Source organism: Platalea leucorodia, assembly GCF_965183815.1.
Source record: "Platalea leucorodia genome assembly, chromosome: 8".
Taxonomy (NCBI): domain Eukaryota; kingdom Metazoa; phylum Chordata; class Aves; order Pelecaniformes; family Threskiornithidae; genus Platalea; species Platalea leucorodia.
The window spans coordinates 57561451-57587173 of record NC_138830.1 but is presented as its reverse complement, the minus strand read 5'-3'; the positions used below and the strand labels follow the sequence as shown (position 1 = coordinate 57587173).

General features: G+C 42.6%; 1 protein-coding gene across 4 annotated transcripts in view; it reads right to left on the bottom strand.

Annotated features, from left to right (window-relative positions):
• PHLPP2 (PH domain and leucine rich repeat protein phosphatase 2) overlaps nt 1-25723 on the bottom strand; it is a 36743-nt gene that overhangs the window by 2114 nt on the left and 8906 nt on the right. For all 4 annotated transcript variants that reach the window (XM_082320776.1, XM_082320774.1, XM_082320773.1 and 1 more), the window contains 16 exons: nt 24382-24515; nt 19682-19872; nt 18793-18918; nt 17450-17604; nt 13260-13406; nt 10451-10681; nt 9501-9703; nt 8932-8992; nt 8093-8188; nt 5924-6079; nt 4964-5164; nt 3179-3341; nt 2539-2669; nt 2048-2158; nt 1392-1580; nt 1026-1257 (listed from right to left, as the gene is read on the bottom strand). In XM_082320776.1, coding sequence (XP_082176902.1) covers nt 1026-1257; nt 1392-1580; nt 2048-2158; nt 2539-2669; nt 3179-3341; nt 4964-5164; nt 5924-6079; nt 8093-8188; nt 8932-8992; nt 9501-9703; nt 10451-10681; nt 13260-13406; nt 17450-17604; nt 18793-18918; nt 19682-19872; nt 24382-24515 — 2527 coding nt within the window. The remainder of the gene's footprint in view (nt 1-1025; nt 1258-1391; nt 1581-2047; nt 2159-2538; nt 2670-3178; nt 3342-4963; nt 5165-5923; nt 6080-8092; nt 8189-8931; nt 8993-9500; nt 9704-10450; nt 10682-13259; nt 13407-17449; nt 17605-18792; nt 18919-19681; nt 19873-24381; nt 24516-25723) is intronic.

Sequence of the window (25723 nt, the reverse complement as noted above, 5' to 3'; positions counted from 1 at the left end):
CCAAGTTGGTGCATACAGAGTACACAGCTTCCCCAGTGTTCTGAATTTAATTTCAGTATTCTTAATTTCCATATCCTCTGGGTGTTAAACGTTGCTGCTGCTGCTAAGTATTAAAAACCAGCAGAGGACACATGCAGGGAAGTCTCCTTAGACAATAACTTCACTTTTATTTTTCAGAATCCGTTCATCAGCCAGTTTTTAAACCATTTAACGTGCTACGTTGATTCCACAGTTATTTTTAGTCAGAGTGCTATGGAATATAGCACCTTGCAGAGCTATAACACATTAAGAGATTATCCCTGTCAGAAACACTTTTATCAAAAAACCTGATACTTTTTAAAAGACCCACTGAGCATAAAACTAATATGACTGGCACTGATTTCTCAGATCTTTGCTGGCAATGTATTTTCCAGCCAGTTCTTTGGAACTTCCATGTTATTTCCAAGTGTTTCGAAAGTTAACCTTCAGAGAGTTCTCCAGAAATCATTTTAATACATCCACATAAAACTAATGAACATTTCTGTCTTTTTTGTGCTAAAATTTTTACCTGTGATATACTTTATATCCATGTTCTGCATGTCTCAAAGGCCACTAATCCTGTACCTTCACTGAGTAAAACATGGAAGAACTCCAAAGACAGGTAACTTGAATCATACTTTTCAAGAAACACCAAAGATATTTCATGGGTTTTGAGACAAGATGACTTCCCAGGACCTGCTCTGTTCTTCAGTTGCTCCTCTCCACACTCACCCAAGTTCCACACCTATTTTCTTTCCTCCCTCTCTCCCCAAGCCATCCTTGGCAACCTGTACCTGTAGTTCTCAGGCCATAATGGGTGTTTTAGGAACATGTAATTCTGAATAGCTAATCAGCAAGAGAAGCCGAGTAGGAAGCAACAGACAAGTCACTCGAACACCTTCATGCCATCCTCTCCCCTGCAGTATTGTGCAAGCAGCAGAGCTCATGTATTTGTACCAAGCTTTTATGGGAGGGTGGAAGCTGAAGTGAAGAGGGCCCAAACCAACCTCTGTTATAATGGCTTTTTGCTCCTTGACTCTCTTGGCTTCTTCTGGACATTGTTCAAGGCTGAAGACTTTGCAGAGAGGCAGTGGTTTTCCACTTCGGCACAGAATGGCTTGGCACGTCCCCACATTGGCCACCGTCAGAGAAAAGTTGCTGGCTGGATCAGCCACATCATGACGAATATAGCAAAGGACAGCAGAGGAACCCAGCTTCTGCCCAGCCATGCCCAGCTTCCTGTTGGAGGAGAAGGTGTAGGAAGGCTCCAGACTCCAGTGACAGGCGTTCTGGAGGGCTGCTTCACCCCACCTAACACATTAAGTGATATACCTATGCAGGTCCCACCAGGACCAGCTTGCTCACTGTCCTACCTGTGGGAGACCAAGAAGGTGTTGGACATGAACATGGTGTCTGACTGCTGTACCTCCTCCAGGAGCACATCGGCCATGGTGCACTGCAGCAAGCGTGGCAGCTCCTCATTCTTGTCACCATCAAACATGCCATACACAGCCTCCAGCCCCTCTGCAACGCTTCCCAGTGCCAGGGATGACACACACAGCCTGTTAGAAACGCATACAAGCAAAGTTAATACGTCTCAAAAAATTATACAGTCCCCAAAAGCACAGCCATCAGACACCTTGCCATGAGGGCTGTTCTCACAGGGCAGCAAAGCCACTGTCCCTACATTCACTGCCCCATGAGATGCACAGCCGCAGTTTATTATTGGAACTCCTGAACCCTCCTTGACCACACTCAGGAGAGGGCAATGGGCACAGCCGGCAAGAGAAAGAAAAAGCACCTCTGCTAGGGTGGCAAGCAAAGTCCAAGCATCCCAGGATAAGCATGAAAACTGAGGGAAAGGACAATGTGGAGGCTTGAGTTGCCAAGACTTTAGCAGGAGATCTGGAGAAACAGAGGGATGGATGAGCTCTTGAGCAAAACAAGTCTGCTTGGGTGCTTAGCAGCGCACTCCACCTAGTACCCCGAGAAGACGAAGTGTCAGCATCCAGCAGACCACAATACTCACTTATTTCTTTGGCCTGCCATCTCAGCTACTCCATGACTCCAGAAAGTAGAAGTGAGTGCTGAGTCTGCCGTGAGGGAGGGCTTAGCATCAATCTTCAGTGTGGTAATGTGACTACAGAGAGAGAAGAACACAAGTCATTCTCTCCTAGACCCTGCTGAATAGCTTGTGGCCAAAGGACCTTGTCCAGTCTAGAGTTTTAGACAGCAGCCTGTACAAAGAACTGCACCAAGGAGAAGAATTTAAGGTCTTGGCCTTCTGGAGATGTCTGGCTGCTTATGCCAGAGACAGCTGGGAGAACCTCATACCACCTGAGAAATTGTTTGCTTGCTCTGATGATTTGGACCCAGACTTCTCCCTTCCTACAAGACAGAAAGCTTCAGCTGCCTCAGGCAGGGAACATTATAACATCATGCAGTGCTGCGATACACACTTTCCTATCGCATTTCCCCTCCTGGGAAGGTCACTACTGGGGTGGCATCTCTGTGGCTCACCTGAAGATGTCCAGTGTCTTATGTTCTAGCACCAGGTTTGTGTTTCCAGTCAGGTCCAACTCTTGCAAGGCACCTGGCAGTGCCTCAGGGATTAGGATTTCAGTTAACTCATTGCAGCTCAAGTCCACAAACTGCAATATCAAAAAAAGCACAATGGCAATGAAAATATTCTCTGTTCTCTCATGTGATCAGTTCCTCCAGTGCTCCTTCCAAACACCGTATGACCCCACTACTGATTGTATCCCACAAACAGGTCATGAAAATGGGTCTGACCTATCAGTAGAAGAACGATTTATAAGCAGCAAATACTTACAACAATAGCCAGGACTCCAATACTGAAAGAACAGTCACACTAAAGATAATAGACTATATATACAAACCTGCCTAGCTATATAACATTCCTTACTGTCTCAAATGGTAAACCAGAAATAAGCCAAGTCAGAGATGGTGAAGATGAATGAGAGACGAGTCATCTTTGATCAACACTGAAAGGCAACAGATCTAGAATGCATATTCTCTGCCCTCTTCTCAGGTTGATCAAGCAAAATGCTGGGATCTCCAGTCCCTCTCCTAGCAGTTACTCTTCATTCTCCAACCCAAACTCTCCCCTGATACCTCTTTACCTTCTCCATAAGAATACCTGAATACGGGGCAAATGCAGGATCTCTGGAAAGATGCTGATTTCATTAGAGTGTGCAATAAGTGTATGAAGTAGCTTGCAGTTTGCCACTGTTGTGGGAATTGTTTTCAGTTTGTTGCCACTCAGATTCAGCTCTTCCAAGTGCTCCAGCTTACTGAGTTTGCTGAAAGGGAAGCAAAAGAATACTGTAGCTTATAGGCGAGAACTTGTCACTTTCTGAATCTGTAGATGAGGTGCCCTTTGAGCTATGTTTCTCATTTATTGATAGGTGACCAAGAGTCCTAAGAGATGCTCTAATAAGAGCTCAGGGTCCCCAAGCTTGGCTTGGATTTATACAACAGACAGATCCCTTCACCCCTGACTTCTAAAGCACTAAAGCAGAAGATGACAGTGTCTTCATTTTAAAACTGGCAAAAACCCCTAAGCTGTGTCAGTGTACTTTGTAGGAAAAAACAGATTTACATGAAAGTGGTTGTTTAGCCTGACCAGTACCAGGAAGAATCATGGTAAAGCTTGCACAGATGCAATACATACTGAATTAATTGTGCTGACACAATTAATCCCCCAAAACCTACAGATTTTTGTGCTGGTGTACCAGAATTTGCTGATTTTATGAGGCTACAAATTAAGCTGACACAGAAGTCTACCAGTATAGCACTAGCTCTCTACTATATTCCAAAGGAAATATATTTGATACCCCAGAACTGGATTGCAGAAGTTACCGAAAAGTAATAATGAATTAAGAATTCGGTGTAAGTCCTTCTAGTAGGGTTCTGTGGGGAGGCACTTTTGATTCAGTGACAGTTAACAGATTAGTGATTAATAAGAAAAACATATACACACTCACCAAATTATACCTCGTAAAATTTGCAGATAAAAAATATGGTGGAATCTCAGTTTTAACATACAGTAATATGAACTATTTGGTAACATGATCTTACCTTAAGAGAAACGTGATTTAAATTAGCTAAGTAAGGTTATGCACATCAATCCCTGCTGCTCTCAATCCCTTCATCCTCCAGCCTATACTGATACTGGGAATTGGCCTGACCCAAGTGAAGGAGCTTGCACTTGGCCTTGTCGAACCTCATGAGGTTCGCATGGACCCACTCCTCAAGCCTGTCAAGGTCCCTCCGGATGACATTCCTTTCCTCTAGCCAATCAACTGCACCACAAAAAAATATCTGATACTACGTAGTTTTCATACTAGAAAGACAGTGTGATACAGTGCTAAAAAGAAGCAGATAAATAATTCTCACTGAAAAATAAGATGCAGGCTTATATAACTGAGAGCAACTGGAATAACTTAGGAACACATGGGAGTCTCCAGCCTCTTGAGTTTCTACGCTGAGCATAGATTTATCTCTATTTCAACTCCAAATCGTAAGCCTGGTGCATGAACTAATGGATGAAATTATATGGCCTGCATTGGGCAGGAGTTCAGACAAGTCTGACTGAGGGTCTTCTGGCAAGGCTGAAAAGCGAAAAAAAGCAGCACAGCAAGCTGCTTGCCAGTAGCATTGAAGTTGTGAAGAAATACGGCCTCCATCCCCACACACACATCCACCACAACCAGGAGGACAGGAACCACTGCAGCCAGCAGTATCCTGTGCCAGTCCCTCTCACCATGCTGTTCCTCACCGTGTGTGTAGGAATGGCAGGCTTTTGTTATCAAGCCACAGGGAGAGCATCTTGCTTTGACACCGAGTCTCATGTACAATCGCAGTAAGGCAGGCAACATCCTCCTGGAGAGCACTATGTCGCCCGCCAGCCTTACTTATTTACCTTGCAGGGAAAGTCTGTAGGTTGTTGTTTGCCAGGTGCAGGATCCGTAGGCTTGGGTGTCCCACCAAGACAGGGATGCATTGATCTGTGAGGTTATTATTGGTCAAGTAAAGCAGCTGCAGCACGCTCAGACTCTCCTCCCCTGTACAGGCAGAGGGCAAGGACTCCAGGCTGTTTGCAGATGCATTCAGGTACCTGAGGCTAACCACAGCAAGTGCAAAAATCAGACTTCACATCATCTAAACCACTCCATTAACAGCAGGAAAAGGAGGTATGCAAACGCCAGTATGAAGAGAGCAACAGCATTAGACAGGAGACCAGACAACAGAGTGTAACATCCCTACTCACATTAAGATTTATGAGTCTACTAATGACTTATTAGCTATATAGCACTGCAGATGCACACAGCATTTTACAGTAAACTACTGAAGAACCTGTGAAGGGGGTAGGGCAATACTGGTAGAAGCAGACTGCAGAAACTCTTAGTCAGAGTCTTTAAAAGAAGGGTTGACTCATGTCTGAATAGACAGTTATGAAGGGCTGTTCATTTATAAGGGTCCCTCTCGCTGTTCTCCAATGACCTGATGTACTTTCTGCTGTAATATCTCAAAATCTGTATTGTTTCTTTCCTTTGCACCTGAATTTACGCACTACTTTCAGAGACTCTCTTCATGCAGCAACATGATCTTAGAAAGCATTGCAACTGAAGCTAATTCTTCGCTTGGCGGTTGGGTTAGGCAAGCCTCTGTTTTCCTGTAATTAAACAGTAACATAGACTGATTCCCTCAAATCAGCTTGATGGCTTCCCTCGTGGCACCTGAATTACCCCCTCATAAAGCACACGCCTCATTATCTCTTATGCAAATGGCACCTTGCAAGGACAGTCACGAAGATGCCACTATCAACCTTTACAGCTCCAAAGGTTAATGCAGACAAAAGGTGCTCGCTACTGCCACTCACTTCAGAGCCTTGACAAAGAGCGATTCCGGGAGTTTCGTCAACAGGTTGTGCTGAAGGTCCAGCACCTCCAGCGGAATGTGTTCTAGAAGAGGTGGAAGGCTCTGCAGACGATTGTGCCCCACCATCAACTTCCGAAGGCTCAAGCTGCTGAGGATCCTAGAAAGACACAGGGTTTTCTATATCAGCTTGGTTCACTCCTCTTCACATCCAGAGAGTGGGAAAAGGTAGTATTTAATCCGTTATAATTTCACTGTACAGCAGAGAAAAATTAAAATACACTGATCCATAAAATGTAAGCAATGACGAAGCAGAAACACACACGTGGTAAGGTGCCCCAGTCACTGTGAATGCTTGCAATTGTATCTACATTTCCCCTCTATGCTACTGCAGATCAGTAACTTGTGATACGAGTCAGTCTGTGTGCCTATGCCTAGCATTCTCTCAAACAGACAAAAAAAGAGAAGTCACAAAGGATGGATTTAAATACCTGTTTACACTTGTAGGCAGAAAGAAGTGCTTCCCCTGTGCCAACTTAAATTCAGAGCTTTGACAGGCTGCCTAGCACTCCTGTATTGCTTCCGAGGCTGTTGTCACATTCTCCAGAATTGAGTGTGTATTGAAGGAAAAGGCCTCTATCCCCACGAACTGCAGAGAATTGCTTGCAGGAATTTTGAGAAAGGATATCTCAACACACCTGGACATAGCCTAGAATCACCCTGCCCATTTGGGTGAGGTGATAATTTGGGACTATATTCTAAGAGCCCTGTACAGAACAGCTATGAAGCATGAAATGCTAAAACTGCATTAGCGCACTGCTCCATGCAGGCCAATTAACTCAGTTTCTTTCTGTATGCTGTGGCTTCTCAAAGCTAATTATACTGGGGAAAAAAAGCCATTCAAATGCAGGCCCACCAATTCCCTTATTCAAGCTGACTCATCCAGAGCTGGCTTGGGTATCTCCACTCAACACTGCCACGCATCACTTTGATACAATTCTGTTTTCGGATAACTAAGTGTAAAAGACAACTTCACGGTGAACTATATCCCCTTATGCGAGGCTCTTTAAACTTTAGTCTGCTGGATTAACCTGATCGATGGCTGAAAGTCCGCTGGCGAAGTTCTAACTGTACACAAGACATATGTACAGTGTTGATGACAAACACATACTGGAAGAGATCCCCAATAGATACAGTAAATTGCAGCACTTAGCAATCTTTAAAAATGCTTAAATTTCTTTTTAGAATATATATTTCTGTGTCTGAATTCTACAGCTTCTTTTTCCATAACATACTTAAAATTTGGTCTTTTTCATCCATTGGTATGGCTAAAATTATTTTCTAAGTTCTCATTATTGTGTCCTTGTTACATCCTTTTCTTGCTTTTGATGTATATAGTCTTGTCTCTGACAACCATCAGAATGTCACTGCTAAGATCACTTCCTATGCCTGCTGCTTTAACTGCTTCAACGAGCTCTCTGCATTTCTTCACTGCAATCCATCCCTGTGTTCAATTCCGACATAGCTTACCCTGGACACTGGGTGTCACTCGTTACAGTCGCACCCCCACCACACACACTTGTTAGGCTAAGAACATTTGTGCTTTGCTTCTTCCCATGATATCCCTGGTACCTTGGGGAAGTTATTATAAATATCTGCAAAATTATCTTAGTTCTTGGCTTCCCTTTACCACATTTCTTGAGAAACTGAAAGGGAAACAGGGAGAAAGGAGATGGCTGATGATGTGTTGTGAAAGCTACCTTTGAGATCGGCTCTATCGTATCTCTGTGATATCTCCCTATGAAAGGTAACAGATGGAATCTCTGCAGGGCAATGCAAGGCATATTAGGGCCTCACCTATGACCTGTGTTCACAGACACTATGGTAACACAAATAAATCATAGCAGTGTGTTCTACTTCAGGTGCAAACAGCTGCAGTAGAAGCCAGAAGCATAGGATGAAATTACCTGGCCCCTGTTATTCAAGAAGCTGATTTGGAAGTCAGTTCTTTCCAACATTTGAATACAGAGTATTTTCGACGCTGCACAGAGAAAGTAAGCGGATTATATCTCTGCACAACAAGGAATAAAGCAACTGGAATAGCACTGCTTCTCTTTCCCCAGTCAGCTCACCATAGAAGAAAGCTCAGCTCTGTATAAGAAGGTTTGCTGACCTCGATGGAAGCTCCACAAGGAGGTTGTAGCTCAAATCCAAAACTTCCAGTTTCTTTGCTTCACAGGCCCAGTCTGGGACACACTGCAGTTGATTGCTGAGAAAAGCAAGGGGGAAAAGCTAGACACCAGCACTCCATTATAGAACATACCCTGTTTGAATGCTGCATGACATTAGTGACAGCCAAACCAAAAACAATTGGCAGAAAATGAAAAGCAGTACCTGAGCTAGCCACGTGGAATTTATCTCACGGCTAGCTGTGTAATGCAAACTGAGCTGGTGCATGACTGCTAGAAGGTACTGATGCAAGGCTCTGATGATCAGGCTTTTTGTTTACAGCACTGACATCAGCAGAACAGGCCACCCTACGCTATCCTGCTATCAGGCTTCAACCCAGAACTGAAGCAAAAGGTGATCAGGTCCTCTGGGCATCCTGTCTTAGAGGTCTCACAACGCTGCTCCAAGGGCAGACATAGGCAACAAAGCCAACAGCAGAGATCGCTGGCAGCTACCCTAAATGTTTGCTCCACAGATTCCCACCATTCAGCCCAGTAAGCTGCCACAAGTTCAGTGGTCCCTGGTTGGCTTTTGTTGCTGATTACAGCCTATAGCTGAAGGACAGCCAGTCACCTAGACAGGTCATACTGGTTCAGAGGGGCTTCTGGTCTGGGAAACTTTCATCATTCTTCAGTGCTGGGCTTTCCAGTTCTATTGTGAAGATGGAGTGCCTTCCCTCAATTGCTCTCAAGTCTTTCAAAAGCTTAAAAGCTCCAGACAATTTCTGCAGAAAACAGCAAAGGTGTCCCGATGCTTTCTATTCTGTGGTGTATAGTCACTTACTGAGAGAGTTCTAGACATGTCAGTTGACCAGGAACCGGGTAAATATTGACAGCTGTCAGACCTGATGAAGTAAAGCAAATAATTATGATCGCAGAGCTTCAGAGGGAAAACAGCACAGAGAAGCAGACAGACTAGCTAGCAAGTGAGACTCGTAGTCTTACTTTATCGATACTCAAGGTCTCTACTCATCCTTTCCAAGACAGAGTTCACACTTCATACATCTGCCAAGTGGCACTACAGCTTCTCACTATCCCATTTCTCCATCTGCCATGTGGGGGTACCAGAACAAGGGAGAACTGTACTTTTATGTGTGGACTCCCAAACAGATCTCATTGGAAGACGAATCCCTTGGACAGTAACTCAACACCACAACCTCCCCCTGTTACAGTCTGTGCACATACATGCATATGTGATCCCTAGGAGCTGACCCCAGAAGACCGATCGCATACAGTCTCACTACTGTAACATCAGTGTAAGTATTTTTTTGTGGGGGTGAGGGCAAAGGGACGTTTTCCTTTGTTTCCAGGGCTTGAAGGAAGAAGGCAGGTGAAGAAGGCAGAGAGACATACAGTTGCTGTTGGCATAGAGGGCCCGAAGAGAGAAGCCACTCAGCGTCAACTCTTTCAGCTTATTCCGCTCGCAGTGCAGCTGCTCCAGGCTGCCCAAGGAACTCAGATCCAGATGTGTCATCTGATTGTCTCGTAAATCCATGTAAGTCACAGATTTGTTCCCCTCCAGAGTGTCAGCTGTTGCTCTCTTCAGGTTGTTCAGCCTAAACACTCAGAAATAACAGTTACAGAGTCAGAAAATAGGACACTGAACACTGGACATCAGTAAGAAGAGAGAAGAAAGAAGAGGAAAGGAAGAGTTCTGGTGAAGGCTAATGCCAAAGGTGAGCACAGTGAAATGTGTGAGGAGCAATGGTGGATTTCAGGCAGTGAATACAAAGAAAAACATTTCCTCTGTCTGCACTGCTATGTGCAGTGCAGTCTGCACTATGCTATGTATTATCTTACTCATTCCCCGATGTTTAAGAGATTCTGAAGACCAGTCTAGAAATCAGAAGCCAGGCCAAGGGACAGCTACTTTGCGCTGACACAGGAAGCTAATGCAGAGACTAGATACTAGACTGCTTTGCCACAGACAAAAAGTTCTTTGTCCCTTTCTGAGAGCTCTGCAGTTGGCAGCCTGGAGAGTCAGGATCGCGTCTTGGGGGGGAGGCAGAAACGGGTAGGAGAGATCAAAGAGCTACCAAAGCTCATGGTAACAGCATATCAAAAGAGAAATCTAGAGGACTGAGTCACATTTAGTGGCTTCAGGCATTGCTCAGTTAACCTTGTTTCTCTAAGTGAATGCTGCACACACTCAGAAACAGAACTCCCTAAAAGCTAAAGAATCAGTAAGAGAAAAAAATTACACCTAGTTTACTGCAAAATGTACTAGAAGTTACACAGCTCCTCTGCTGTAAATGGAAAGTAGAAATCTGGTTTATATACATATGCAGGTTTCCCCCCCTTACCTCAGGTCCACACTTTTGATGTGGCTCATACGGTTCAGCACTGCAAGGTCCAGGGTCTCCAGCAAGTTCCCTGCCAGGGCTAGTTTGTCTAGGATGACGAGTTTCTCACAAATTGCTGGCAGTTCACAGAAGTTGTTGAAGGAAAGCCCAAGACAGCTGAGCTGTTGCAGACTTCCCAGTTCTTCTGGTAAGGACGTGAGGAAATTCCCATCAAGCCAGAAGGTCTGGAGACTGCAGCAGTGAAAAAGAGAAAGAAAATAATTCAGCAGAGTAGTGAACATCACATTTAGCATTTTCAGGGAACTTCCTCATATAGATAGCTGGTCTCAGTGTGGTTGTTTTTTTACAGGTACCTAACAGCTAATTTTATTCTTAGACACATAAAATTACTGGAGTACTTCTATTACGCATGTAATAGGCTTGGAACCACATGTATGCAATACCAAATAGTTCCTAAACTATTTTGGAGGTAAACTTCCAGTTGTGCCAAAGACTGTAAGTTAATGTAAGCAAAATACAAATCAGTACTTACGTTGTAAATTAAAGATATTTACTTAATCACTTGGTTTTCTACAAATTAAGAACTCCTCACTTAGTATGCTGGACAATTAAAAGACCTATGACAAACTAAAACCAAAAACGACAGCAGTAACAGTACAGACCTGTCTCATAAGAAACAATAAAAATCAACTGCGCCACCATCCAATCGCTGGAATCTCGTATCACTGTTATGGCACTTATTCACATCTACGGCACTTACGGCACAGTTTGATCACAATTCCTACCACCCTAACGTACTGGTAACAGATTTTTACATTCTAGTTGTCCTTTCAGACACTCAGAAAAGAATAGGGTAGCTTTCTGTTGCAAGATGAATTGTTTTAAAGTTTGCATGGCTTTTGAGACTCAAATCCCCAACATACAATTCCCTCATGATGATTATGTTCCAACAAATAACTTTCTGAACATTTTTTAGCGGTGGTAGAAATTCAATCTGGGACCATAAAAAGTTCTTATGAATAAAGGCTCAAGGGGTCATGAAGATGACTGGACCTGAAACTAAGCTGTAAACCTCTGAAAGCTGTAAGCCTGCATTCAGCTTTTTCCTCACAGTTTGCATGTGGCTAGAAGATCACTCTGGAAATTACTTGCTTACATCCAATGTAGCTGCAGATACTCCTTTTTTAAAGATATAAGCTGGTGGGAGAGCAGGCCACAATGAACCAATAGCTCAATACCAATGTCTATCTAAACAAACGCAATAATAGTTTTGCAATTAACTTTACCTAAGCTTAAGCTTTTTGCTTTCTGGGTAGCTACTGGGGAAAATGGAGGAGGCTTTTACTTCAGCAAACAATGTAAGACAAAATTTTCAGAGGGGATTGCCCGAGTATTTCCATGTTAAAATCCTCTTTCTAACATAAAAAGCAACCAATTCTGTAGAAAGCTATCAAAACATACTAGTGCTGACAAAAATCACTAGACCTCTGTGAGAAGTTACCACAGAAAAGTTTTATACAATAAATTAAAACTGTAATAGAAACTGCATCAGTATTGAAGATATTAAACACAAATAATAAACAGAAATTCAGAAAGTCACACACCTGTGCAACTGCAGCACAATGTGCATTAACTTATTTGAGAAACAATACAATTGTTTTCAGACAATGCTTCACCTGCATCATGTTTCCTCATCTTTTCTACATCAGCAGCTGTAATGTTTTAATAGTAATGATTGAGGAATTGCACCTGAGACTGTCTCTCACCCTATAAGGTACCCTTATACTTTAAAATTGCATACAGTTAAGAAATCTGCAATCCCTTTTGTATAAGACATTTATGAATGCTGCAGCAATATAACCAGCACGCTCTTGCTTGTATAAGTAAGGTCCACAGGCTAGGCCTTAGAATTTGAGAGGCATGTATATTTTTCCATAGTTCTACAAAGCCTAGCTGATCTCCATAAGTGTTTCACTGTACTAATCTGCGGCTTCTGGAAATGGCCCTGACAGCATAATATTTAGAAACTTGTAACTGTTTTTATGTAAACATAATAATATTTATGTTTAACCAATAAGGCCCCACCATAATAGTAGTTTAAAAAAATTTAGAAGAGAATGTAGGAAGGAAACAACAAGAAAGCAGGCAAGGGAGTGTAAGATGGCAACATATGCAAAGAGAACAAGATGCATTCAAATTTACATAAAAATTGGACAAAAACCTGCAAGAAATCATACAAGTCACCCCAAAGTAAAAAAACCCAAAAACCAAAAAAACAACTCCCCAAAACACACACCCCACAGAGAACGTAAAAAGCTTCAAGTTTACTAAACTTTAAGTGAGAGTACATTCATATGCTTAGAAGCCTTCACGTTTACTCTAGTTCAGCAAGGTGGCGCCTGTGATTCACGGCATCAGAACTGACTGTTAAGTGTCTTCCTACGCTACTCCAAAATAGACAAAATCCATTAATCTTCTCTATTAGAAAACTGATTTACACTAATACATTTTACATAGCTAGTAGAATAGGCAGGAAGTCACAAATGATGAATGATAACTTGCTATATACCAGTGACTTAAAATGGCAACTGTATAAACACGCTGTGATATCTTCATTTTCAAGGAAAAACAAACCTTATTGGACCATCTTGGTTCTTGACCTTCTGCTGGAATAAAATCCATCATTCAGCCTTCATGGGCAGAACAGGCTGCCCCAGCACTCCAACTTTCCTGTGTAGTACCTTCACATCAGCCGTGCTCAACCGAAGCACCAAGGACGTTTATGACCACAGATAAAAAGAATACTCACTTCAACAGTTTGCCAATCTGGCTTGGCAAGTAATGAAGTCCATTACAGGAAATATTAAGCTCTGTCAGAGTAGCGATCTCGCACAGTGACACAGGAAACTCTCCCAGTCTATTATGAGACAGGTTCAGGCTCTTCAGCTGAGAAAACCTATTGGCAAGAATACTAGTTAATTCACAGACCTCCATGGTCTCAAAGCAAGAACACACAAAACCAGTCATAAAGAATTTTACAGTCTTTGCACACCGGTGCAAAGTCAGCTAACTCATTGTGGGAGTTTCTGGACAAATTTGGTTTTAAGTCACCGATACTTTGTATCTCAGTGGTAATGCTGAAAGTGATCAAATAGCATGGTTTTACTGCAGAAACTGGTAACAACCTTCTACCCTGATTCCTGACAGGCTTCCTCCTAGTGACTGTTACTAAGATTAAGGAGACTAAAAATACTCAGTTAAAAAAATTTACCCTCAAAGAATTATTTAGAGTAACAGTTTACAATTACACAGCTTGGGAAAACAGGAGCTGAAAACATTAACTGGAACTATTCTGAGAATAAAACAGAAGAGGGGAATACCCTTTTCCAGCTAGGCACAACAGAAGGCCGAGCAGAGCTGTAAAAAGGAAAACCGGGAAAGCGCTGACTTCACGCTGGGAAGCCCCAAGAGCTGCACCCAGAGGTCCTTGGAAGAGACTCCATGTCTAAAGTGCCACTTGCATGGCAGACTGTACCGTAAGCACAGTCCTGGAAGTACCGACGCAGCCCTCGCAGTCACTACGGTCCCACCTGTGCTTAACAGATGGTTGCCTACTCCAGCTCCTTCTGTCACCGGGCTAGGTCCAAACAGAGAGAAGAAACGGAGCACGGGCTGGGGTAATACGCAACAGGTTCTTCTCAAGGAGTTCTTACCTCTTTCTACAGGAAACAAAAGTATTTTTTCCCCAAATAATAACCTCCCCATCCCAAACTGGAGCCATCAGAAATTAATGCAGTGGGGAAATGAATATCATGCTTTTACGAGACAACTGCGAATCTAATGTAACGTACCAGAGACTTATTTCTTGCAAACATACAGTTCATTCATCTGCTCCACCCACCATGCTTTTTGCTAGACAATGGCGAGTAGCTCTTATTTTGAAGCAAATGTTTTAATATAGGTAACAAACCCAAAGTTAATTAGCTGAGGGAGAATGTTTCTGCTAGCTTGAGATGTCTTGAGGTACAAGACTGAAAGGTTTTGAAATTTTTTCTTCTTTATAGCGACTCCTTTTTCAGATTCAGAATACTTGGAATGACCTGTGTAGGAACTATGAATTATATTTCTCCATTTTGCTTTACAAGCTTTGGGGGTGGTGGTGGTGTCTTTTTTAAAAGAGGGAGCATACCTGAAACTTTGACATGGCTTGTTTGCTTTGAGAAAGCAGCCTGTCATATAAATAGGGGCATAGGCATTTTATGTTTGCTGCAGCCACAAACAGACTCTCTTGTAAGGCAACTGAAAGCCAAAGAGAAAGATGCTGTATTGGCAATAGCCTTCCTAAAGGGAACATATTGTATGATGCAAAGATTAACAACGATACAAAAATCAGAAACTTGCATACAGAACTTCACAACAATAATGGAAAAGAAGGAAACAATGAGGATAAACCTGCAGATCTGAACTTTCTCATTAACTGGTTCAACTTTAAGAGATTTAGGACAGATCACAGTTCTCAGGTTTTGGAATCAGAAAACTCTTTAATGAAACTGCTTTCTCTGGAGTTCTACAATGGCTTTTTCTATGGCACCTGTCCTTAAGACCAAGCAGCTCTTTCTCTGTCATTAGCAGAGTGTGGTGAGAAGCTGCCCCGAGAGGCACGGCATTAAACGCAGCAGCATCACCGATTTTTAGAATTCATCCCTCTGCAGCAATATCAAAGCAAACACAAAAGGGGCATAAAAGTTTCCAAAAGCTGGAGGGAAACTGGTACATGACACAGCTTGGTCTGAGACTCCTCAAGCAGACCGTCGTATGCAATGGGGAGGACAATACTCAAAAGCCTTCCGAGTTCCCCTTCCGTTCCTTCGCCTCCGCCCCAGTCATCTCAAGCTGTAGGGATGCAGGAAGAGAATGCAAATCCAACTCTCATTCAAGTTGTATACATGAACCATGTATTATAGGGAATAAGGATCTTGAAATCATTACGGCTCCTCAAGTTTTGGTCTGTGCTCTCACAGGGCATATTGAGATTACAGCAGAGAGGTATGGAAACACAGCAGCAAATCCTCAATGGGATGACCATCCTCTGTTCAGCAGCCCAAACTGGTGCTGGCCTGAAATATTCCCAATTTAACGCAACATCCTGTTCTGCTGCCAAAGCATCCCAGTACAACTCTGTATCAACTAGCTAGAGTGGCGATAACAGACACGCGTATGTATACATATGCGTGTGCATGCACACGCTGATCAACGAAGATCAGACTTGATAATGTTTTCCAGAAAAGGGAGATACTTGAAACGCAGTACGTTACATAAAAAATAAGCTAGGAGACGTAACAAAACAGGTGGGGTTATTTAATTTCCTTTGCTTAACATTTCCCTTTTAGTTAATTATTTTTGTTCCATTATTATAGTTATAGCTAATTAGACTCCTAGAGCTTCAAAGATTTCCTCAGAGGAAGAGATCTGATCGTTGCAAAAAATTCTGGTGTTCAGAACTGTCAGTCTCTAGGCACTGATAATACCTACTGCAAGGGAGCAAGTTTCATTTGGGGCTGTGACCTGATAAACATCCTAAAAACCTGAGAAAGAAAATCTTTTCAAAAGGCAATGAGCAGCCTTATGTGGGCTACCTAATGCTACCTGTTTATTCAAGATTGTGTGAAGTGAGGGCTTCTTTTATGGCTTTTGTTTGTTTGAGGATTTCAGCTTCATCAGACATAGTGACTGCCAGGAAAAGAGTCGAGTTTCTGACATGTCAGATCTCTTGTTGATTACATGCAAGGTCAAAAGAAATTTCAAGCCCTTTTGGTGATCCTGTGAACCAAGGATACCGCATTTTAGAAAATAAAGTTCTGATATGGTTTTCAACATCATACAGTGTATTTGAAGAGAGAAGTAGAAAGCAAAATCTTGAATTATTTTAAGCAGCTTTTCCAATAACAGAATCTATTACAATTCAGCAGTTAGAAAACATTTAAACAAGTTTGGAATTAAAACAAAACCAGACTACAATCTGACTCTCAATGAAACTGCAAAGAATTCCCAGAGGTGTGAATTTTTTTTTCCCTGTATACCCTCATGGATACCTAGGTATCTCATTACTCTGTAGGAAGAAAAATGAAATAACCTGGTAATAGGTCCCTAGAGATAAACAAAACAAAAGTATAACAAAAAAAACCCAACCCAAACAAAAAACCTGCACTTCTGCAAAGTTTCTCCAAATACATTTTTCTTAAGGCACAATGTGTTCCAAACACAGAGCCATTTGACAATATTACTACAGGCTTCCTAACGGCTTTTGAAATTCATAGAGCGATTCCTTGAATTCTTTTTAGCATGGCTAGAATAGATATCAACAGACTAATCTTCCTCTAGATCTTTATGGTCTTCAGGACTTAATTTGAAAATATTTTTGTAAGACTCCTTCGCTTACCTAAGACGACTACGTCATGCTTTCATACCATGACACAACTGCTACTCTCTTAAAAGCAGATCATGACAAGTTCCCAAAGCAAAGCTGGAGTCTCACAGGCCCTCTGCCAACTCCAAGTGCACACTAACATTAAGAACTTACCAAAACAGGCTTTTTCAGATCTGCACTTCTTCCTACAAACACGTACCCACAACAGCAGCATTATGCTTTCCCTCACCTTTTACGTTATACCCCAAGATGTTCTCTGTTTAACAAGCAGCCTTATATTGCTATTGCATCTTGTCCATACAAATGGCATATTGCCCCACAAGGCTCATCTCAGATCAAACTTAGCACAAAGAATCTGCGGAAGGGAGTTAATGAATACTGAAAATTGTTGGAAGCTTATGCCTGCCTGCGCTGTCCAGTTCTGCTTCCTAGCCCCCTCATTTGGTAAAGCTTCCTGAAGATCAATCTTTTTACCACCCCACGAGAATGGGCAATACACTCCCCCTCCTCTTCATCCCTGGATGCACATGTCAAGAACTCCAAATGCAGAAAAAAAATAATTCTTTGCAGACCTGCAAAGAGAGTCAAGACTCCCTGCTCCACTTGATCTCATAAAATTGTGTCGTAGGTTGAGGTAGATGATGTCTTGACTGTAGAAGAGGTGCTCAGGTACTTCCTCAAGGCTGTAGCATGAAAGATCAACCATGCTAAGTCGCATAGACACAACCTGAAAAGAAGGAGGAAGAGCTGCAGCTGTGCAACAATTTTTCTCTGGAAAATGGAAGGCCAATGAATGCAAGTAGTAAACAATCTGCAAGAACGTGAAAGAACCGCCTTGTACCCACCAGGTAGAGTCCATGCAGGAAACTGAGTCCACGGAGTATGAATTTATGCCATTTGCTACTATTGTTTCTGCAAGCCCCCTGACAAGGATGCATATCTGGATACCAACTAGGACACACAGAAAGCCCTGCTCTGTATGTGCAACAGGCGCTGCCTAAAAGCTAGACCGTAAGAGAGCCAACCTCATAGAGAAAACCATATCTTTGGCAGAGGGAACTGCTGAGAAAGCATAATCTGAGTGCCTTCCACAGATGCAAGCAGCAACAGGAAGCAGTTGAATTTCCAGTTCAGACCTTTAAGGTTTACAGAACCTCTGCTTGGCCTAGCTACTTCTTCCGACTTCCTTTTGCTAGCTTGTTCAGGGTACAATACTGGAAACATAACCTGTTATGATGAAAAGGCTTCATAAATTATGGTTTTGTAACATTTCATAAAGTCCCTGCAAATATCAGATCTCCTTTCATTAAGTATGCTTTGTTTCGAGGTCTTTGGTGCTTCATTCCAGATTTTATGACCTGCTTTATCCTGAACTCCTTTCATATTTCATAGTATTTTTTATATATATGTATATATGAGGTCAAAGTGTGGCTCAGCATTAAGCTATCGCCATACAGTTTTACTTTAACGTGGAATAAGAAAGCAGCTCTGAACAAACTACACTTCCCTTGCTGATCTATGATCTCTGTGTTAACTCAAACCTATCAGGGTGGCCCTATGCCAGCCCAGGTCACAGTTTAGGCGGATTCACGTATGGCAACAGGTGCAATTTATAGGTTTCTATGGCTGTAACAGTGACTAGTGACCTGTAATTAGCTACTCTCAATAGCTGCAGCGGGGGTGAAAACACGCAGAACTACTATTCAACATTATTGCACAGGCACAGAGAGAAGAGAAGGCTAAAAGAAAATCTCTGTAGTCCTGAGCATGTAAGAAATGAAGAAAGCTGGAAAGTGTCCCAGGTACTTTCTTCAGCATCATGGCTTCACCTCTGCCTGCATACCGAGCCTGCATCAGAAAACCCCTCTTACCCCTGTACCCACCACCCGAACTACTGCAGCCTCCAGGGCCTCACCGTGGATGCCTGTCGGTGCCACCGCTGGCACTCCGCCAGCGTTTCAAAGGAAACATGGTATGTTTGAGCTTGTGCTCCAGCAGATGTGAAAGCAAGCGTGTACTGCCGACGTTTCATCTCTTCCACCTGCAAAGGGAGAATTGGAAACAAAACAATCTGCCTGAACTCCAGCAATTACAAAAGATCTGAAGTCTACGGTGAGGTATTACTGACTACCAGTAACATTACATTTTGCTGAAAACACAGTTGTAAAGTTATTGGAGAGAAATACAGGAGTAAATCATAGCGTAGTTTGGGATGGAAGGGACCTTTAATGGCCATCTAGTCAACCCCCCCTGCCATGAGCAGGGACATCTTCAACTTGATCAGGTTGCTCAGAGCCCCGTCCAACCTGGCCTTGAATGTTTCCGGGGTGGGGCATCTACCGCCTCTCTGGGCAACCTGGGCCAGTGTTTCACCACCCTCATTGTAAAAAATTTCTTCCTTTTATCTAGTCTAAATCTACCCTTTTTTAGTTTAAAACCATTACCCCTTGTCCTATTGCAACAGGCCCTACTAAAAAGTTTGTCCCCATCTTTCCTGTGAGTCCCCTTGAAGTACTGAAAGGCCAAATCCTTAACATTTTTGTGCTGAAGTAGATCCAAGAAGTAATAATTTCCAGAATGCCCATTCACAACATTGGCTACTAACGTGGAAACAGAACTAGCGTCTCTCTGTTTTATTAGCCTTAAGACTACTACCTAAGCAAAGCAAGTAGAAAGTGGCTGTACAACTCTGCACATGTTAATGCAGTATTTTGTTACAAAAGCCTAGATTAACCTCTTGTGGATAATACCCATCATTATAATCCCTTCTCCCTTTCTAAGCCACAGGAAGCCAGAAGTCTTACCTTCCCTCCAACGAGAGGCAGGATGTGCATCTTCCCTGTGTGGCTGTCTTTCACAGAGGACACAATGAGGCACGTACCACAGAGAATTACCAAGCGCTCTGCCCACTTGTGCAACTGGGTCTTTCCTTTGCGTACGTTATAGACTCCAGAGAGCAGGATGCGATCTAACTGTTCCACCTGACATGGCTTTTCTGAAGAAAAAGGGGACATTAGCATTTATTTGCCATTTGTTCTTCATTCTCAGCTGTGAGTACAAATAGCAACACAGCTGTAACATGCAAAATCAGTTATTGTAAAGAACAAGTAAAGACAAGACAAGTTGCACTTGAAAAAAAATCTCAAGCAGAGGACAAGCAACTTCCTCAGTCCGTGCAGTAATCTCAGATAAGCAACCACTGTATGCCTTTCAGTATGTTACAATGGTTGCCACGTAGCGTATTTTTAATCTACAGGTAATTACAGACCTTAGCAAACTTACACACTTGCCAAACATCCTTCATTCAGATGCAATAGAAAAGCAATTTCAAACTCTTGTTGAGTCAGCTAAAGTCACAGGAACCATCAAATAAATGGCTTCTACTGGGCTTTAAAGGAAGGCCTGGAAAATCAGGTACAGAAGGAAGTTATTTCCCTGAAGATGACTCAAGTGAAAGGACTCGAGCACTGACTGTTATACCTGGCTGTGTGCACTGCTAGCCGTGACTCTAACCAGCAAAGTAGAATTCTACTTCAGCCTTCTAATGCACATACATTTACTTTTAGGTCATCCTACCTCCTTGCCCCTTTTATTATTTTTTTTCTGAAGATGATGATGAATCTCCCAGATGCTTTTCAAGATTCTGTCCACTGTTTATACTATCTTACTGGCTAGGAAAATTTTCCAAATAGTCACTTAATTGAATACTTTAAAGAACAGGAATAACCCTGACCTGACGGACTTGCGAGTTTCAAGTGTTAAGAATCTCCTCATATTAAATTTATATTTCATTTTATCCTAAATAATGCCTAAGACAGGTCCTGGCAACGGGTCCTTTGTTTTACTTAGGAAAGGATCAATTTTTTTTTTGAAGTTGCTACTGAGATGCTGCTTCTGTCTTGAACTGTCCTGCAAGCGTCCTGGTATCCATAAGCAGCATGAACCTGCAGGTATTTATATTCCCCCCACCTGCTGCCCGAAGTCAGACAGAGGAACTGAGTAGCCAACATATACGCCAGACAATGACAAAAACTCTAGTTAGATCTGCTGGAAAAATATTCTCACTCTTGGTTATGCATGCCCCACTTCCAGACAGAAACCATACTCCAAACTTTTATTAAGAGCAAAAAGTTAACCACTGACTAAAGTTGTTACACTGTTTCTCAGTTAGAAAGCAGGGTCTTCAGCTTGCCAAATTTAAAGCATTGTCTTGATGTCTATACCAGGCTGAATTTAGCTGAAATATTTGGCTGTTTGTTTATTTACAACAGTAGCTTTGTTTCAGGGACATGAAGTTTGGCATAAGATGTCCTTTAATGGTGAGAAACTCTAATCATCCACAGAAAAAATTGCTTGGATTTCACCAAGCTGAAAGACCAGCCCCAGACTTGTAGGAATAGAATATTACAGGACCAAAAGCAGTACCCTTCTGACTGCCACAGCAGCATTGTTCCAAGCACCAGATACTACAAAGAAGCTACACCGATCCTCCAGTTTCCCTGTCCTCTCTGAAACATCCGAGACACCCATGTCCTAGCGCTAAGGAAACATCCAGGGGCAACGCTCAAGGACTTCTACTCTGAATCCCAGCTTTTTCACAACTCCTCGAGCTATGGGTAAGAATGGTCTTAACCTCTAGGGACAGGCAAGTTCCTGTCACTCTGCAGCTCCTGAGCTTAGCCTTGAACGTCACTGTGATCACGCTTAACTCCATGCTCCAATGAGCGAGCAGAGGCTTTCCCATGGAGAGCAAAGACACAGGTCACCAATAGACAGAGCTACCACCTCTAACAGCACCCTACAAGTTACACAAGTCCAGCTATAGCAATACAAGGGATCAAGACAATTCCCCACCAGAGAAAGTGTGTTACCCTCTACAATTCACCCCTGTCACAGCTGACAAAGATGAACAGTTTGAGGTCCCTAGAGAGGTTCTTCCACTTGATCTGTTGTTGAAGCATGTAAAGACCCTGTAACATTTGGTCTCTGAGCTTGCCCCATCCAGCCTGGGTCACTGGCCTCCATTCTCCAAGTGACTTCCATTGAGAGGAAGCCCTCTCCCCATTCTCCCAGACAATCTAACACGTCCTCTCCCCTCATAAAACTCTTGAGCTCCTACAAGTACCTCAACAGCCAGACTTGAGGAAGCATGCTTCCCTCTCACTGCTATTTAATGTGGGATTTCTATTAATCCACTTGTATTTCTATCACCCCAACTGGGCATAAGTCCTCACTATCATAGAATCATAGAATCCTTTAAGTTGGAAAAGACCTTTAAGATCATCAAGTCCAACTGTTAACCCAGCACTGCCAAGTCCACCACTAAACCAGGTCCCTAAGCACTACATCTACCTGTCTTTTAAATACCTCCAGGGATGGGGACTCAGCCCCTGCCCTGGGCAGCCTGTGCCAGTGCCTGACTATCCTTTCAGTGAAGAAGTTTTTCCTAATATCCAACCTAAGCCTGCCCTGGTGCAGCTTGTTACTTGGGAGAAGAGACCGACCCCTGCCTCACTACAACCTCCTACAACTACGCACCAGGGAAAGAAACAGACCCAATGTATCACATGAGAAAGGCAGACAGAAAGTGGGAAGAGAGCAGAGAAATCCAAGAGACATCCCCAAGAAGTGAAAGAAGGCTGCTCTCAGCACTCCAGCGGGTCCAGAGGGGGGCCACGGAAATGGTCAGGTGGCTGAACACCTCTCCCGTGAGGACAGGCTGAGAGAGCTGGGGTTGTTCAGCCTGGAGAAGAGAAGGCTTCGGGAAGACCTCCTTGCGGCCTTTCAATATATAAAGGGGGCTTCTAAGAAAGGAACAGAGAGACTTTTTACCAAGGCCTGTAGTGACAGGACAAGGGGCGATGGCTTTAAACTGAAAGAGGGGAGATTTAGATTGGACATGAGGAAGAAACTCTTCACTGTGAGGGTGGTGAGGCACTGGCACAGCTTGCCCAGAGAAGCTGTGGATGCCCCATCCCTGGAAGTGTTCAAGGCCAGGTTGGACGGGGCTCTGAGCAACCTGGTCTGGTGGAAGGTGTCTCTGCCCATGGCAGGGGGGTTGGACTAGGTGATCGTTAAAGGCCCCTTCCAACACAAACCATTCTGTTATTCTATGAATCTAAGTAATATTTCTCTGGCTGAAATGTATTACTTTGTCCCTTATGTTCTCAGCTGGAGGCTTTGCAAAATTGTCACATAATCCTCCATAGCATTCCCTCTAATTCCTCCCCTAGCTTTAAGAACCACTTTGTCAGCATTTGCTTTTACTTTCTTAAAACAGGTCTCCCGAACACTCTTCAATCCTCATACTTCTTCCTTCATAGCCTCTTTCTAAGCAGGACTACCCTCCCACGCTGACTGAAACTACTCAATTCCATTTTCTACCTACTTGCTTCCATGAAGTTGAGTCACTGTTCCTGAATCCTCAGCAGTTCCTGCACATACCCAAGCTGAATTGCTCATTTTTTCCTCAAAAGTTCTCTACAGCCCTATGCTTGATGCCTCTCCTCCTTCCAGCTGAAGTAACTTCCAACTCCCTACTCCTTGCCCCATAAATCCAGACTGTACGCATGTCATACTTTTCATCTCCATTATACTTCTACACTGTTTTGCCTGTTCTGCATACAGCTCCCAGACAGCCGAGGTTTGTCTCAGATAAAGGGGAGGAGAAGCTGAATTCTTATGATTCTATTTTTTGACACTGAATAAACAAATGATGGCTAGCAGCTTAGTCAGACTACCCAGCTCCACTATGCAAGAACAATTTTCCATTAAAAGCACTTTAATTTTTTTATGAAATGGAAAAAATACTCAGGTGAAGTATTTAGCAGTAATATAGTAATTTCATTATCAGCTTTCCTCCCCCTTATTTCTTCTGCATTTCCTCTTCACTTCAGTGAATTCCTTTGCTGACTGCTAGCACCGTACACCAACGGGCCTACGACTAGCATTCTGCTGCTCCTTATGCACATGGTATCCTGCCCAAACTGATGCCCTAGGCCACTCAGAAGTCTCACTTCTGCAATGAAATGCACTGGGTTTCCAATGGCAGCCTGCATTATTAATAACCAGCTGGCACTTTCACTCTCTATTTACAGGCTGTGGAGATATTTGACCAGGACCTTCCTTGCCCACATCCATACACCTTTTAGAAATACAATCTTCAGGCATATCTAGGCTGAACTGCAATATGTTTCTGATCCCATTAGGAGTTCTAAAGCATTTGCTCTAACATTGGAAACTAAAGACAACAGAGCAATCTTGTGTCTTCCTGTGAAGCTATCTTTTCTCAAGCCATAGATAGGATCAAGAGAACTAAAGAATCGTGGTTTTTTTCGTATTTATCTTGAAAACTCATTATTTTAAGAAATGTTTACTGGTACTTTGGGTGTTTGATTGAGCCATCTATAAACCCAATAGGTCAATGACTTGGGCTTCAGCTGAGTTCCACCTCATAGTTAAAGCTACAGGAACAGCAACAGTCTGCACACACACAATTTCTTACCACTGTAAAAGCGAATCATGCAGCTGAGATCAGAGTTTGCTGCCTCTTCCTGCATTCTGACAGGATCGTCAAAACCCAACCCAGCCAAGTAGTCATACACAATCTGAAGGGGTTTTTCTGTGGGCTCCAGCCTCCTGTCAAAACATACAAGAAAGTTTGAGAATGCAAAAAAGATTAAACAAGCCTCATTGCAGCTAAAGTGTAAGGAATACTGACATACTGGTTGTTCTGCTCCTCTGAAAAGGCCTGGCAAGCACGCATCCCTGGGGTCTGTGCCTCCTGCTTGTCAAGCAGCACTTAAGAACTGTAGCACTTGGAGAATTACATTGCAGAAAGGAAACGGAGAGGAAAAGCAATAGGCATAAGCCATACAATCCATGGTGATCTTTTCCATTCCATGATTTAAGAAGCATCAGGAGGAAACAATGACAAGAAACAAAACCAGAAATACTGCACAAAAAGCAGACACCAGATAATTTAAAAACCTATGTATAATGACTGAAAGATATAAAAGAACTCTACTTAAATTTCTCTTCCAAATGCAGCTGGGAGCAAAGTATATGAGAATCCTCCTGAAAAATGACTTCTAAAAAGAAAGAAAAAAGAAATTTCCCATTCTCTTTGGCTCTCATCAGTGCAAGATTCTCATGCTTTAGCAAATTAACTCAAACAGTACATTTAAAGAAAAGTCGTTTTTAGAACTACAACAAATAGGAAAGATTCAGTGGCTAACTTGAATAAATGGCAATAAGAGAATAAATGAATAATAAAATAATAATAAACTTGAATAAACGGCAATAAGAGAAAGTTACAAAAGAAAGAAACATCAGGTTTAGTATATTCAGAACAGACGTTTTCTGATCCTCTCATCTCACTTCTTCCAGAGACACTGAGTTGTTATTTTCTGCAATAAAAATAACAGAGTTTCTTGCTAAATTAGACGTTTTACTTTAGGGGAAAAAAACCAAACCTTAGTTTAAAAGATTAAGCACTGAAAATGTAAGATGGGAGTTAAAATAAATCGCTCCACTGGTCCACTCATTATCCACCATTAAAAATCCTCATTCTTAATCTAAAAGTGCCTAGCTTCAGATTACGGTCACTGGACCTCAACTTGCTACCTATTCTTTAAACAGGTGTTTATAAATCATGAGACTAACCATTTCAAATTTCCTTTTCAAGATGAGGCTCAATGTGCTTTTAAAATTTTCTTGCAGTAGGGTAGGTCTACTTTGACTCAAAATAATTTTTAACACTTCTTTTTTTTTTTAGCTTATCAACACGCTGTAAGCGCTGGCACCACAACTGTTTGCTGTATCTGTGCACTGACTACAAAAAAACA